The 16,847-nt window shown below is 39.7% G+C and overlaps 1 protein-coding gene across 5 annotated transcripts in view; it reads right to left on the bottom strand.

Annotated features, from left to right (window-relative positions):
• Positions 1-546: 546 nt before the first annotated feature.
• Positions 547-16,847, bottom strand: part of LOC129206098 (solute carrier organic anion transporter family member 1C1-like) — a 29,523-nt gene continuing 13,222 nt past the window's right edge. For 3 of the 5 annotated variants that reach the window (XM_054824808.1, XM_054824821.1, XM_054824797.1), the window contains 9 exons: positions 13,517-13,615; positions 12,467-12,703; positions 11,144-11,308; positions 9,410-9,605; positions 6,938-7,103; positions 4,960-5,141; positions 3,457-3,521; positions 2,179-2,296; positions 547-1,439 (listed from right to left, as the gene is read on the bottom strand). In XM_054824808.1, coding sequence (XP_054680783.1) covers positions 1,217-1,439; positions 2,179-2,296; positions 3,457-3,521; positions 4,960-5,141; positions 6,938-7,103; positions 9,410-9,605; positions 11,144-11,308; positions 12,467-12,703; positions 13,517-13,615 — 1,451 coding nt within the window. In that variant the 3' untranslated portion in view covers positions 547-1,216. Of the gene's footprint in view, positions 1,440-2,178; positions 2,297-3,456; positions 3,522-4,959; positions 5,142-6,937; positions 7,104-9,409; positions 9,606-11,143; positions 11,309-12,466; positions 12,704-13,516; positions 13,616-16,847 lie in introns of those variants that run through there. The other 2 variants (XM_054824812.1, XM_054824824.1) reach the window with 2 other exon arrangements.

The raw sequence follows: 16,847 nt of genomic DNA on the forward strand, positions 1-16,847 counted from the left end.
AACTCCATCCCCAAGGCCAGGATATGAAGAACTTGCTTTCACTGAGTACCACATCAACCCTTTTCCCATTCCTGTTCTTATACATACATGGGGCAGATAGCTCATGTCCAGGACCACAGGGAGCAGAGATACCCTTCAGAAAAGAAAGCAAAATGGCTGCGATGATGGAGACAAAACCTGCAGTGATCTTACGAGGCATGTTTGCTCCCATTGCGAAGGTACATCATGAAGGCTTCCAATGAAATATCACACTTCGAGAATTTTTGGAGACTTTTTTTCCCAGTATTGACTGTTGGAAGCATCTTTTATTTAAGTTTCTCTCTGGACTAGACTGTCTGTAGAAAACTGTAAATTTGCAAGTTTTCAGTACCGCATTTCAAGGCTTACTGGAGGTTCCTTAAACAACGAAGGAAATACATACGCATGGTATAAATGCAGTGGTCAGTAGGATAAAAATGCCCATACATGCATAACCAAAACCCCCCCTCCCCAAAAAAAACAAAACAAAGAAACTTAAACACCAATCACTTTATTGCATCAGTTCAGAGTAATTTTACCCAAACCCAATACTGAGATGTGCTGCAAAATTAATACACCACTTTTTTTTTGTTTAAAATCCATTTTAATTGTTTATTGTGTTCAAGCTAAACCCTAGAGTTGTTGTGTTCAGAAAATGCTCACTGACAGCCCTGAGCACTGGGCCATGGGACCCAGTCTTGTCATGGGACAAAGAGCTCTGATCATGAACCACACAGCAGAGGCCACCAGAACAACTGGGCAAGTGTAACTCAATTAGCCATTTAGAGCTGTAGGACTAAATACAGAGGAAGAGGACTTGAAATAAAGTTGGTGAGAAATGGAAAAGAAGCTTATTGTGGATTTCTCCTTTTTAATTTTTAATATTTCAATCATAGTCAAATATATGACACTTGAAAAATTTTGGCTAGTCTTACTGTAGGTCTAGAAAGGCACTGAGAGCAAGAGGATGGGAGAGTTCCCCCAAATTTTGAAAACCTTTTCCCCCTGTTCTTTGAGATAAGGAGAGAAAGAGGATAAAGTAAAGCAAATTATAAGTCAATGTTTCAGATGGTTTTTTTGAACCCCCAAAATGTAAACTAGCTGTTGAAGTCAGTAATTAGATCCCTGCTGTGCTTAGAAAAACCGAAGCATAGGCAGAGTTAGGAAAAGGCCTTGTTTGTTTTTTGTTTTTTTTTTTTTACATATAAGTTTCCTCATTTTCCTCTGAGGTTCTTGCACCAGGAAGAATTTCTTTTTTATTGGCAGTAGCTGGTTCTTTGCTGGTTGATATTTCTGTATTTTTAATATTTGTCATCTCTTTGCCATCTGGTTTGAAGCGTTTCATTATTAAAACAGAGAGCACTATGTATAAGAGGCAGCATCCTGCCCGTAGTCCTGTAATGAGGCCAAGATAGACATTTCTAGAAAAAAAAGGTGACAAAATATGTTTACATTAATAAAGCTTGCCACTTCTAAGCAGAACCAAATCAGGTATCAAATGCACTTTGGCAAAACCGTCTATTCTCAGCCAGATAGATATTGCTCCACGTTTTGAGAAATAACAAACAGAAAGCAAACAACCTCATGTTTTTTAGCCCCAGGCAGGTTCTAATCTACTCCTAGCAGAAAAGCCTCCTCATTCAGCAGACAATATGTTAGGGCTGGGAGAGGAGGAGCTGCACCAGCCGGTGCTTGGACTGTTGTCCCAGCCTTCCCCCAGCCCCTGCTGGCAGCACTCAGTGCTCCTGGCCACAGCTCTCCATGCACAGCAGTCATTTGGGTCCCCTCTCCAAGTGGATTTTGTGAGCTCTCTTCTACTTTAGGAAGCAGAGGAAGAGTGTCTTCAGTACCACACTTACGCCGTGGCTGTTCAGTCTCCCACAAAGCCAAAGCATCGCAGTTTTTCAGTGCACTAAGGCTCAATAAAGGAACTAATACTGGTGATGTAAGACTGCACTGCAATGTCACATGTCAGATTGAATCAAAATTATTTGGCTTATTTGATCTATTAAGGCCTAGTCAAAATGAGGAGGTTTGGTGGTTTTAGGATCCTAATCAGTTTGTTGCCAATTGTCATAGGCAAAGTATACCTTGATCCTTGGTGCCCGAAGCTGTCTCATAAGCCAAGTTCCCAACCCTTTAGCAAAGATTTCAGCTTACCTGAATGCTTTTGTGTCATATACCCGGCAAGATCCAGATCCTCCACAGTTTTTTGTCCCCCATTTCAAGCAGGTCTCATCTATCAAGGCACCGAAATAAATAGGGGCTGGGAGTCCTCCTGCAAAGACAATTCTTATTACATGATCTCAGACATGAAGATCTCAGCATTTAATATCATGATAAAGAAATGAGGAAATGAATCTCAGGGTTTCTGAATTGTGGCTGCATAAAATGGGACTAAACATCCAGCTCCAGCTTTGAGATTCCAAGATTTGTGAAAATATTTAAGCAAGTACCTAAAGGGAGTTGTAAGGATGGAAGATTATAGCATTATTATATTCAGTGAGGGAACTGTTAGTAATTCTCCTTTAATGGCATTTTTATTAGAATTATAACTTCTGCTGTTTAAAGAAATAATATAACCAAGATTTCTTTTTCAATCCCTAGTGTGGAATTATGTGCCATGCCGTATTAATATTTATGTATACTAATGTATCTATTCAGGTATTACACAACAGTTTACCATTAAAAATGGTTAGCTGAGTGCAAAGGGCTGAAATTAAGCGCTTGCTCAAAACCAACCAGGTAATAAGTGTATTACTTATGTAGTAGAATTCCTTTTAGACAGTCATAGCGCTTTAATATAATCAGTAAGCTGTTTCAGGGATAATGTGTGGTTTTGTGAAGAAAACTATTTCATAAAAGCACAAGATTGATTCTTTGCAGCATTCAGCTAAAATATGGAGATTAGGAGAGAGATCCAAACGACTACTTGGGCTTGTCTGTATGGGGAAGATCTCAAAAATCAGCAAGTCAAGATAAGGCAAGGTTTGTTAGAGGCAGGGCAGACTACATATCTGAAGACTGGAATAATTATTTATTGCAGATAAACACAAGAAAGAAAATAATAGGCAGAGTACACGGTAGGTCTAAGTGAAAAATGGTCAGCAAAAGGGAGCACAGGCGATAAGGATATCCAAACTGATCAAGCTCAGGTAATTGTGACCACAAATAAAAACAACACCCTAAGTTTCCTTCCTTTTCCCGATTCCTTTGCTGCCTAGAAAAAAAATCTGAAGAGAAAATCATAATATGTAATTACATATCAGGAAGCATGTAGCAAGCTCCTACAAAAATTTTTAAATGCATAGTCTGCTTACAAAGAAAAATTTTGGAAAACTTCTTTTGTTGTTATCTGGAGCAAGGACATTGCACTGGCTAGCTTTGGTCTGTCTCTTTGACTACCTACTTGAATCCCACAAAGAAATGAAGTTTTACCTAGTACTCTACCACCTAAAGTTTCAATCCCAACAGCAAAGGATTTCAGGTCTGGTGAAACAGATCTAAAAAGGAAACAAAAATAGTACATTGTTTTGGGGAACAATAGAATAATGTAGCTATAGCCATCCTGTGAACATCGGCATATGTCCCATTGCAAGAGTGTTGTGACTTACCTAGCACACCTCACTCAAGCCCTAACTGAAAACATTCACCAAAGGTAAAGTTCAGATGTAGAGCCTCCTTCCATTGACTTCAGTGGATGAAGTCTCATTGAAATAAATAGGAGAACCTACAGAAACTGATCTTGAACCCAAGGAGGACAGATTGTAAAGACTTTTGTGAGAGGATGCATGGGAAAATTACAGTGAACCAACTAAAAGTAGGCACTTCATGTCCATAAGTTAAGCTCCAAGAAGCTGCCTTGCTTTAGAAGGGGCTGTCCTGTGCAGTGGTGAACAGAGGGAACAAGGGTGTGCAGTCCTTGCTAGCTACATGCAGGTCAAACCCACCTCTGCCTCAAGCACCTTAGAGAGAGACAGCAAATGTGAGTTACCTGGCTACAAAAGGACCTCATTCCTACCAGTGGAGAAACAGCCTGTGTCCATCAGATGAACTGGAAGCATTCACAAAAAGCAGAGGGGAGTACTGAGCAGGCACAGGGGCAGGAGGGAGACTTGCTATGGCCAGCCTGTTTCCTGGACTGGAGTTTATACAATAGGGTATTGTCTTTCCAGCATTAACATGAAAGTTTTCTCATTATACACATTAGTATTCTGAAAACTTTGCCCAGCAAAGTTAGCCTTGTCCATAATCCAGGCGTGCGGTAAGAATGGCTACACTTAGGAACATCGCAGAAGAATCAGCAGCTTAGCAAAGAGAGTTATCTAATCATGCACACTAACTACCAAGGATTGCAATTCACCCGTCAGCATGAGGGGAAAGAAACTTCCATGCAAAAGGCACAGAACATTGTTTTTTCTTCCAAGTAAAAAATAGCAGTGCTGCTTTACAACTGAAGGAACAAAAATTAAAAAATTATTGCTGCTGACATAGTTCTGTTTATACCAGCTCGACAAAAAATGGCAATATCAGACATCTCACAACACGGAAAACGTTCTGAGGCAACATGGCTTAGCAAAGGTGAATGTTTTTCTCCTCAGTAATGTGAACAGCATCAACACCTTGGATATCGACTGCATCTTATTTCAAGTGCATTGCTCTGTTAAAAACATCCCTGTCATTGGAAGTGAAAACTAATGTTCAGGATCAGCATAAGGCCCACCCATTTCATCACCAAAGTATCTACTCAATTGGAATTAAATTGGTGGACAGGCATTTTGCTGTGCCTCTGAACAGAGCTGGATTTCAGAGTACAGGCAAAGACTCAGGGGCCCGATTTCATCAGCGTGACATTCCTCATAATAGGAATGAAATAGCAGATACCATATTCTGTTTCTCTTTCCCCAAGCTTTATGGTCAAGGTAAGGTAAAGTATTTCACCTAAACATAATCATGTATGTAGGAGTGCCTCCTAAGGCTAAAATAAATGCACATGCAGTCTGTAATGCTAAAAAATAGGGAAATGCTTTGGTACAGCTTTCTCTTTGGCATTGTCCTAGAACTGCAGAGGAATTGCCAAGTCCATGCACTTGTCCTTCCACACAGCTGCAATTGTGAAACACCTGAAAGGAGAAGATAAGAAGAGGAATTTATTTAATCAGAATTCAGTGGCACGAAACTATTTTAGTAACTAGATTTTTCACTCCCCATAACAGGCAGGCTGTTGTTTATGCTGAAAGAACCTCCCTAATCATCTTTGCAGACTGATGGCCAAGTTCATTGGTATGCTCCAGCCACTCTGAGCTGCTCCAGAGACACAAAGGAACTGTGACTCTAGTTTCAGCCATGCCATTGCTAGGACAGAAAGTGCTCTGCGTATGCTTAAAATGGGTCAAAGCTATAAAATTCTGATCTGTTATCCAGCCATTCTGTTCAAGAATCCTATGAAATAGATGAGTAACAATAAAAATATAGATGTGGACCCAAAAATGCAATCATGCTTATCTATCATTATGTATCTAAAACAGCATTTGGTGCTGGATTGAGAAATTCATAGCCTTTGAAGTGAACAAGAAACACGGGTTTGAAAGCCCATTTGCCTGAGCAAAGCAAGAGAATATCGCTAGGATATATGGGCATAAGCCTGAAAATGTTGCTTGTCTTTTTTAGTATTATTACATGAAGACAATTCTGCTTCTGCCAGAAGACATGACCATTTGCATACACTTCTGCAAACCTACTGGTTTTAATCGTCTTGCCCAGATAGGATTGTCTGAAGTCCTGGAAATGGCTTTGCTGCTGATACGCTGAACAAAATGGCCAGATGTATATTTATGGGACCTCTTGGCTTCACAATTTAGTTATGACTTGCTTTCCTGAGCTATGGCAGCTCAAGAGAGCAGGCAATTCCAGTATGATCTGTAACAGTTTGTGAAACCAGCAGTCACAATTTTATACACAACTGCTGCACATGGAGTCAACACTATGGAATTTTGCTAGTATAACAACCAGACTAATAAAGGTCTCCTAAAGCAAACCCCTCTTAGCTGTGTTGTACCTATGCAGTAAGAGACCCACTGAGAAACTTAAACCAAATTTGTGGTCATCTTATAGAATCACAGAATGATTTGGGTTGGAAGGGACCTCAAAGATCATCTAGTTCCAATCCCCCTGCCATGGGCAGGGACACCCTCCACTAGACCAGGTTGCCCAAAGCCCCATCCAACCTGGCCTTGAACACTTCCAGGGAGGGGGCAGATACAACCTCTCTGGGCAACCTGTTCCAGGGCCTCACCACCCTCACAGTAAAGAATTTCTTCCTTATATCTAGTCTGAATCTAGCCTCTTCTAGTTTAAAGCCATTACCCCTTGTCCTATTGCTACACTCCCTGATAAACAGTCCCTCTCCATCTTTCCTGTAGGCCCCCTTCAGGTACTGGAAGGCCACAATTAGATCTCCCCAGAGCTGCCTTTTCTCCAGGCTGAACAATCCCAACTCTTTCAGCCTGTCCTCATAGGAGAGGTGCTCCAGGCCTCTGATCAGCTTTGTGGCCCTCCTCTGGACTTGCTCCAACAGCTCAATGTCCTTCTTGTACTGGGGACCCCAGAGCTGGATGCAGTACTCCAGGTGGGTCTTGCTGAGAAGAAAATAAATTACAAAAAAATCTAAATAAAAGCATTCAAGAAATGTAAGTCAAGAGTCTGAGGTTTTCATGTTTTTCCTGAATAGCTTGCTTACCTCACCCCAACTGTTTTAAAACCCTCCCTGCAACCTTCCACTCACTCAGTTTCTACTACAAAGTTAAACCATACAGAACAGACATTTGTTTCTACAGGATTTCTTAATCACAAAGCCAAAAAAATAATAGATGGAGAAATCTAGCTATATCTATAATCATCTATCCACCTAGATATTTACCATATTCTTTCCCGTCCCAGTTGATGATTTACACCCCGCAAAGCAGGCTGTCATGTAAGTGATCCCATTATCCCCACATACAGGGTCCCACTGATCCAGCTTGCAGCCGCAGTCAGCATTGCAACTGGCCATGAAGTTGTTTTTAGGGGAAGAAAGATGTTTTAATCTGGAGGAAAACAGAAAGAAATAAAATAATTATTTAGTTGAATTATATAATCAAATAAAGTTTGAGGAAGCAGGCACAAAGAACATGGAGAAAGTGAAGCAATCAATATGGACAGGTATCCGCTACCATCCAATAGACTGTGAGGTTATCATAAGCTCATTTCAGCTAAACCAAAGCTCTCTTGATATTTTTTATCAAGCATTAACATTTTTATGGATTGTTGCTGAAAAGGCAAGGAACTCACAAACTGGGTATTCTTGGCTGGGAGGGAATATTTGGTATTATTTTCTCATTTGAAAGCTCAACCCAAGAAAAAGAAAATCACACCTGAAATCTCTTATTACCTGCAGCGTGGCCATGGTTTTCCTTAGCAATAGATATCACACCATATCTGGGTGCTAAAAGTGGTGATATAAAACTACATACAACTACAGCAACAAGATGTACTCGATATTTTTTTCACTGGATCAGAGCCGGTTAGTGGCAATGAAAGTTGCACGAGTCTGAGTGGGAAGTGCTGCTTTCGCCTCAGCTCTGACAGTATTCAGCAGCAGCCCTGCACCTGAGACAGGCTTGAGCCCCACTGCTTATCAGATCTGATTTCTCATTGTATATTATCACGGATTTTCATTGCTTCCACCTTTACCAACATTTCTGTAAGAAACATCAAACTCAGGCCCCAGTGAGCTAAACTAAGCAGAGGACAACTAGCACTGAGAATTTAAAAAGAGGTCAGCAACTCTGAGGGCATGGTAGCAGGGCTCAATTTTCAGAAAGTGGTAGGAATCCACCATCTACAAATCACCCCTGTTTTGAAGTCACTCGCAATATAAAGGAAAAAGTGTTCAAAATTTGCCTTTTCTTCCTCCCTTCCGCTCAATCCAAAGCACATCTCAAGGGGGCTACATTTCTCCTGTGTCTTTCAGAAGGGAAAATAACTGGTGGGTTTAGCCCTCTTTAGGCTGTTGCTCCTCTTCAAACTACAAATTGTTAAACGGGTGAAACAGTATCTGACTTCCCTAACCAGAACAATCCTGGCACATGCTAAATTCTCCAGTCTCAGTTCTCCTGGTGAAACTGTAATTGCTCTTTCAGTATTTGCTGTCTTGATGTTTCTGCTTATTTTTAATTCACTCTACAGTATCAGATGTTGCGCTCTAATCAGAGTTACCTCCACTGCACAAACCTCTGACATGTAACTAACCTGGAAGCTGAACTGGGTCTCAGGTTTGCCAAGACAACTTAGATATTTCCCTGAACATAGGCTCAGTTTCAAAAAACACAGGACTCAGTTTCTGTCTCAATTGAAAATCTAGCAAGCCCTGCTGGATTCAGTTTAATCCTTTAAGATCCCTTGAAATTTGTTGGACCAGACTGAGCTAAATTTAAACAGTAGGCAATTGTGGCAGTCTGCTGGGCTCAGCAAAATGTTCTTAAGAAAGTATGACTATGGTCCCGGTTTGGGTAGCACACACTCCTGACATGACCACTTTCTACCTCACAGCTGAGAAAATGGACCCGAGCCGGTCGGCAGCTCCAGAAACCAAGGCAGGCTGGTAATTCTCCATGCAGGTTGATAACTACCGATCTAGAAGATTGTCCCTTCTAGAGGCAAAGCCACTGGGGGACTACGAGGAAGCCACTTCCAACACTCTTTTTACTTTCCACTTCCTACATGGTAGCAGAACCACTTTAAATTCAAGCGTTGAAACAGAATATAAAAATTTCAATTGCTTGTGGTAATTTTTGTATTAATTAGTGATGTGCCAGAATACAGAGGTATATTCTCAATATTCAGCAATAAGCAATTTAGAAAAAGAAATGTCCAGTTTAACAAAATTTGAAAACCAAAATTGAGATATTCTGCCCATCCCCAACACCAGGTATCATATCAGCCTGACAAGTCTATCTCAAAATCTAGGGTTTTCTTGTGTGTATCAGCACCAAGGGAGCAGTAAAATTATATAATCACAGTAGCTCCACTGTAGCTGAAACAGTGACACTAGCAGATGACCTAATATACACCAGTTTCAACGAAAAATTGTTGTCTTTAAACAGACACATATAGATTTTTTTATGTAAAAGGTATAGCAATATGCTACATTAAATAGAGAAGCCATGTTTTGGAACTCATCCAAACTAAAATCAAAATGTTTCCTAGAATTGAAGTTTGTAGTCCAGATGAGATAACTAATCCAGATTAGATTGCAAGTAGAGGAATACAGGTGTGTGCACCACGTTCTGCACGGAGCAGGAAGCAACCATGACAAATGACACAATCAACACAAACCCCAGGGGATACAAACCCAGAGTAGGGCGCTGTCAAACCAGCCACCTGGAGCACCTCACAACTGCACATAAAGTACAAGAGATTTAACAAATACGCTACGATAAAGGTGATGCATGCAAACTTTGCCATTTCAGTTATGTGAAGTTTGAATTTCTTGATGAGAAAGCCTCCTAGGAACATCCCCAGGATTGTGACGGGTAAAAGTATCACACCTGCAAATAGAAGGTAACAAAAATGTTAACTGCTGTCACTTGCATTGACCCTTTCTAGAATAAATATCTGATTCTAGTACTTCCCAAAATATCAGATGCTGACCTTTTTTCAGACTGATCCTTTGAGGTTCTAAGAATTTTTATTACCTTTATGTAATTTTGCTTACTTCCTCATTTTCTTTGAACTCATGTTATGACTTTAAAAATCTTAGTTCCTCAATATTCCCTACCTTTTTATTATCACAGAATCATAGAATCATGGAATGGTTTGGGTTGGAAGGGACCTTCAAGATCATCTAGTTCCAAAACTCTGCCACAGTCAGGGACACCCCCCACTAGACCAGGCTGCTCAAAGCCCCATCCAACCTGGCCTGTTGTTTGTATGCATACTGATGTAAGAAAACCTAAACAGGTGCCTGTTAGAAACTGGAGTATATGAGATAAATCTCTCAGCTCATGGGTGCTTCTTCATGTAAAGTAAAACATTAAACTTTCTGAAAGTTACAAAAAAAAAAAAAAAAAATCTCCAAAACGGAATATGAAAGGAAGCAGCATCTGGTTTTGCATTGGACTCCATTTTGCTCTGACAGTGAATCATGGAAAGATTTGCATTTAGATTTAATCTGTTCAGCATTTCACAAACTCCAGCCCTAATACTTACATGATAAATAGAGAGCTTTTACAAAGTTTTATTGTGAAGGGTTTGCCTTTTTCTGCGTGGCGTTTTGTTTGTGTGGGGTTTTTTTGGCCATGTTGTTTTTGTAAAACTTTCCCTGCATCCAAAAAAAGATAGGACAAAGAAAGTTCCTCCCACATTTGTACCTGGCCCACAGCAATGGGCCCACAGCCTATTGTACCTGCCTTCAGATTAAAGTCATGGAATATCAGTTCTGCAATGTCTTCAAATACCCTGGTTTTCTTGCCAGGTTATGAGACCATATTAATCACAGTAAGATTAATATAATTTCAGCATTCTTTTTTTGTAGAACACTACAAAGAACTTATTTTTGAGGGAAATGGCAAATAGAAAAAGAGCTTTGAGCTGAATAAAATTACTCAAAATTTTACATTTTGTTTTCTTATTGCTTATAAAATTTGTATTTGTAATCAAACCTGAAGAACATTTATACTGCGATGTTATTCCGAAAAGGAAAATCACACATTTCATTAGACATTTTCTAAATTAAATGTTTTTTTCTTTTAGTTATTACTTAGTTGAGGTTTGTGTGTGATTTTTGTTAACAAAACCAGGCACATTCATAACTCAAATCTCACTCTTTGAAAAAAAAATTTCAGCCAAACAAAATCCACCCAGTTCTAATAATCCTCTGGCTCACTAAATTAGGAACAAAAGGAAAATTAACACTAAAATTAACATCCATTTTCAAAATACAGTAAGAAAATTAATAAACCACTACATACTTTTTTTTTTTTTAACCAAAAAAGTTCACAGAAGCTTCTCCTAAAAAGGAAGGCAAAATAACACAGAAAAGCTTTCTTTTTTGACATTGGAATTTAAAAGAAGGATGGATACCTACCAATTAGAAAGATGGCTCTTGCCACTGATACATTAAATTGCTGCTCCATAAACTTTGTTTCGTAGGTTATCAGCCCAACAAGAGAATTGTACTGCAGAATAGTGAGGAAGATGTACACCAGGAAAACTGGATTTCCAAACAGCTTCTTCAGAGCTGGGAGGAAATCTGCAATGGAGAGGTAGATGCTGTACACCCTGCTAAACATAGAGAAGAGTTGTTTTGACATCCTTTAGATAATAAAACTAACTTTGATTTAACTACTGGCTCTATTGCAAGCTACAATTCTTTGCCTATCAAAATATATGCTTGCCCAAGTGAGAGTTTTCCTTATTGCCAACACACGACTTAAAGAAGCAGGAAGGCTGAATGGCACGGTGGATGCTGGATTTGGAATCAGAAAATCCTTTTATTATTTTCTTGTGCGTGACACATGACTATTCACCAAAAGCATTAAGGCTTGCAACACTGATCCTCGACGCCTGGACAGGAGAGGGCCCCTGGGGGGCCATTAAGACTCTATAACGTACCAAGTGAAAATTTTGGTGCCTAAAGCAGGAGGCTTCACAAACTACACAAGAGCCCTGCATGAGGGTGATATTCAGAGAAAGGGAGCACCTGACTCAGCAAAAGGCTGGAACCTTTCCTGAGACCCTTGATTAGAGTATCTAAGTCCACAAAATTAAAGTGAAGACAAAAACCTGCATTTAGCCTGCAGTCTGGCTGTTAACACACTTACCTGAAAGATGAGAGTTCAAAACACTTTTCTGGGAAGTGCCCTAGTCACTATGGGTAGCACATGCACACATACACAAATAAAGCCCTTGGGGAACTGAGTCCAGCAATGGGTAGCTGGGTCTGATATTGCCTATACGAGGTTAATTTAGCATTAGCGAGCCATAAATTGAGTGAAACCCCTGCAACAGCTCTTGTAGTACTCAGTCCCATGTCTCCCTGCCATACGTTGTCCCCAGTGAAACAGTAACCTGCCAGCTGTGGATTGGCCATTAATGAGGGAAGGCATGTTTTCCCCCTCTTCCTTCATAACCATGTGATAACACAACATATGACAACTACCTTCTCTCTGAAGCGAGAGTCTCTAGTGCTCAAAGCAACAGCATGAGCTTTTTCCAGCTGTCTGACTAAAGAGAGGACTTAAACACACCCTTAGCATGTAATTATAATACGACAAATTAGAGCATTTTTGTCCATCATTTGCACTGCAGAAATGTGCATTTTGCTGAAGGTTGTGCAAATCCATGCTCAGTTCAGAGTGAACCCATGAGAGAGAATTAACATGCAAACATTTGGGCAATAGTCTTTCACCTTTTATGGCCTCTGAGAACTTTAACTGTGGCTGAACCTGGGAGTCTATTTTACAGTGATCTCCTTGAACAGACAAATGACTAATCTTCAGGTTTTTGTTATCTCCTTCTTTTGGTAAGGAGTAAGGCAGAAACCAGAAAGGCAATGAAGCAATGAAGTTGACTGCTCCACAGATGAGCAATCCAAGCCACCAGGCACCAACCCAACGGGTATCCTTAGGATTTATGCTGATAGCATCTATAAAATACAAAAAGACAGGCAAATAGATTAAATACCATGCAGAGCAATTAATTTAACTAAGGATACTATTAGTATCCTTATAGGCATTATTTAAAGACCAGAACAGAGGTGATTTATGTTTCACATGAAGAACTGAAATTTAGCTTGTATCAAATTAGTCCCATGCAGTCAAAAACAAATGTCTCCATTTAGACCCATGGTGGCATTTCCTTGTCAAAATGTTCCAGCACTTTCTGTGGGAATGAGTAACAACAAGAGGGCCCTTCGCCAGCAAAACCAAACTTCTTTTTCTTAATCTCTCACTGTCTCCTCACTGTTCAATCCCCACACTCAATAGTTTTTTCTTGAAGTTCCTCAAATTTTCTCTGGGATTACAGACCTGAAAGTGATTTTAACAATGAAATGAGTTTTGATATGAATCTCTGCTGCATGCTTTTTAAGAGAACGTAATTTTTGACACGTGTTGAAAGTGTCCATGAGCAAAGACCTTTCACTGTTCCCTCAACATGGGGATGCCCTTTCATTCACTCATTTGTTCTCTGCTGCACAACAAGGGTGTAACAAGTGTGCGTGTACAAGCACAAAAGGAGGTAGAAAACGTTTCTGCAGTGGGGGTAGGGGTCTTGCATCAAGGGTGATTGCAGTCACACTACAGGGCTGCAGATATTAAAATGTAAATAACACCAGCTTTTCAGTAGGAAAAACTCTCTAGAGAGACTCCCTTTTTGGAGTAGTAAACTGGGAAGGTGTTTCTTAGCATGTAGGTTCCTGCTGACATCTCAGTTAATGCACTACCCCGCGGTCTCTTACCAATATCCACAATGCCAATATCAACCCAGAGGCTGGCACAGAAAGATCCAAGCAGGAAGCCCAGGGTTGGCCCAAACATGCCCGAGGATCTCACCAAACCTGTAAGAGAAGGAAGGCAGCAGGGGAGAGTGAGCAAAACGCTACGGGGACAAGCACGCCTGCTCTCTGAGGGCAAGGAAAGGAGAGAGGAAGGAGGAGACAGAGGAGGGGCACAGGCTGTTCGGGGATGTCTAGTGGGAAGCTTCTGAGCAGCAAGAAAATTAGCTGTAAGCTGGCAATGCCGCTAGGCGTGATGGGGAAGCAGGCTCCTTCGCCCACACAGGGCTTTGCCAAAGCAAGCGCAGTCTCACATGGACCCCCACATGCATTTCATTGGCAAAACTGGTGTCTTGGAGGGAATAGGAAGAAAGAGAGTAACATTGCAATGATTATTATCCCTTCCCCTCCCTACTTCTCTCCCCAGATTTTTGTAGTTGCATCCTTGAGCTTGCAGCGGTTAACTAATGAACATACAACTCTAGGCCCATTGGAGGTACCATAAATCTACCTGCAACTCTATTTACAGCTTGCATGATCTTCTGTGATTGTAGAAGTCAGGACTTTTCCCTGTACTGTGTACTCAGGTCCCTAATTTAATTCTAAGTAGCAGCAGTTGATCTGATGATGCGCATATAAGAAGGCACACCTTTGCAGTTTGGAGTCACGTTGGAATGACAGGCACAATAAAAGTGTGTGGACATGGAATATTTTCAGGAAGCAACAAGCAGATGTGCCTCTGTGTGATCACAGTTCGTTAGACAGAATCTTTGTTGATTCATTCAGCACCAGAATGAGCAAATCAGCTAACTCTTAATATGTACTTATGTGGCTGTAAAAAAAAAAAATTAAAAAAAAAATCAAGAAATCTAGTGATCAAGTAATGGCCTCTTAAATCAGCATTCAGATTTGCTACTGGCCTCACTGAGGCTTCCATTTCCTGCTCTGTCTCTACTTACAAAGGAGATAGCATGGGATCAGAAGAAGGTCAGATGTCCCTAGAAGCAAATTAATAAGCTGTGAAGGCTAGCAGAAACCTAGGAAGCTAAGACTGCATTTTATTAACTGGGTATGTAAATACAGCACAATTTGATTTTGGTGATCACTGCTGGCAATCAACATAAAATAAAAGTATCCTCAAAATAATGCAATATTGAATTCAAAAACCTCACTTTCCCTTGTGAGGGTCCTCACTCTCCCTTGTCACTTGCGTTGATCTGTTGAAGTTTAGTTGTAGGGGGTAAAAGTTTCAAAAATTTCAGCAGTTCAGATTTCTAAATTCTAGCATGGAACTGCCACTTGGGAGCTGTCTGAAGTTGCAGAAGGCTTTACTAGAAAAAAAGGAACTCTTGATCAAGTGCCTGTCAGTTCTTGCCCATGTTCAGCCCTATGGTCTGTAAATCCTACTGTATGATTCCACTGCAGAGAATCTTCTCCTGTTAGTTTTGCACACTCTCTTCTGAATACAGTAATCGCTTAGCTTATGATCAAGGAATTCTATAATAAATTCTTAGAGCATATTTTAACCATATGATTTTTCAGTTTTGCTTCATTGCTCCAACTGCATATTGCTCTCATTTAGTTCTCTCATTTTACTTCGTTGGAGGATCTGGCCTTTTAGATCAAATTCTGATGTTTCCAAAGTGACTGACTTCTGCAGAGTCAGGATTTTGACCCTAGAAGCCAGAAATTAGCTCTTTATGTTTATCACTGAGTCTAAAGCAGAACGTAATCCACAGAACTGTGCAAGCTCATCTCCAAATTTCAAGTACTCGGTGGCAAATTTGTAAAATAAACAGATAAAACCCAGCACACCCATCTCAATGGCCTTGTATATTGTATGCAGTATATTTCTTTGAGATAGCATAAGCTATCAGATAAACTAAGAAGCATTTATGTGCAATAATTTTGCATATATATAGTTTTTAAATTTCACACTTGCATACTTTTTAAATTCAAGAATAACTTCACTAAGATAATATGCTTGTATTGTGATAAACCAAAACCAAATAAGTTCACTGTGATATTTTCTTATATTTTCCTTTGTAATATTTATTGTTTGTAATTAAACAGACTAAACTGCAAACAGTAAGTCATGCAGACTTATCAGTTAATCAGCTGCTGCATATTGACATAGCTCAGCCAACCCTTGTATTAATGAGTAATTTCGCGTGTAAGAGGTATTAAAGTTTACAACATACATTGGCCTCAGATATGTTTCCATTGAAGCCTTGGTTTCAATAGTTACAAGATTATATGCTAGTGCTCAACTCAGTGATGAAATTTCATTCAGTCAAATTAGCCACTACAGCAAAGCTACCATCCTCTATTAAATTCTGTAAGATAGCTTAAAACATAGGCTAATTGTTCCTTTTCTGCTCCTTCCTACGGCAACTCCAGTTTTATTGCTGTCAAAAGGATTTTAATGTTGTATTCCATTGACACTTAATAAAAATCTGTCTCTGCCTCAAAATAAGTTATATCCTTACTCAGCAAAACATCTAAGGGCAGGAGAAAAACGAGAGACAGAGATGTAACTTCTTGCTCAGGGTCAAATAATGAGATCAGTAGTTGAAATTGAACAGCAAGGCTTCACTGAAGTTTTTTCATTGTAGGACTGTTTTTGTATTTTACAAAAATGCTGATCATAAATTGATTCAGTCAATTGATAAAGAAAATCAGATATAGAAAAGTATAAAGTTGGTCAAGAAAAGGAATTTCAGCTCTATGGAAAAGACTGTATTTCAACATTCACTTTTTTTTGCAAATTGGGTCAGTCCATCAAAGTATCAAAATATTTTAATGGAATAAGAGACTGAAAATTACTATTCAGAATGTTAAAATTAAACATTTTAATACTCTGTAAACAAAATACTTTGTTTCAGTTGCATGACCCAAACAAATTTTCATTTTGGTTGAATCCACACTATTCTGTATGCCAACTTTATATTTTTAATCTCACTTCCCCAGTAGCTCCCAACCCGTCACAATCTCTCCCAGATCAGGTTCTGACAAGAAAAAAATCCAGCTGAACTTTTTAAAATGCCTTTAATCAGAAGCTCAGAGGCGATTACAAATATTTTGGATAACTGCTAAGTGGAACTTTTGTTTTTGTCAGCTCCCTTCACAATACTTCTGTTTTCTTCAACCTGCAGATTTCCTCATCCCTAAATGAAGACATTTGCAATGGCCTTACCCTGTAGCATTACTCACTGAGCTCTTCGTGAAACTGTGTCTTACTATCTCTATGACCAGTTCAACTTCACCGAGTTTACTTCAGGCAGCAGTTTTGAGC

This window comes from Grus americana, chromosome 1, assembly GCF_028858705.1.
Source record: "Grus americana isolate bGruAme1 chromosome 1, bGruAme1.mat, whole genome shotgun sequence".
In the NCBI taxonomy this organism is placed as follows: Eukaryota; Metazoa; Chordata; class Aves; order Gruiformes; family Gruidae; genus Grus; species Grus americana.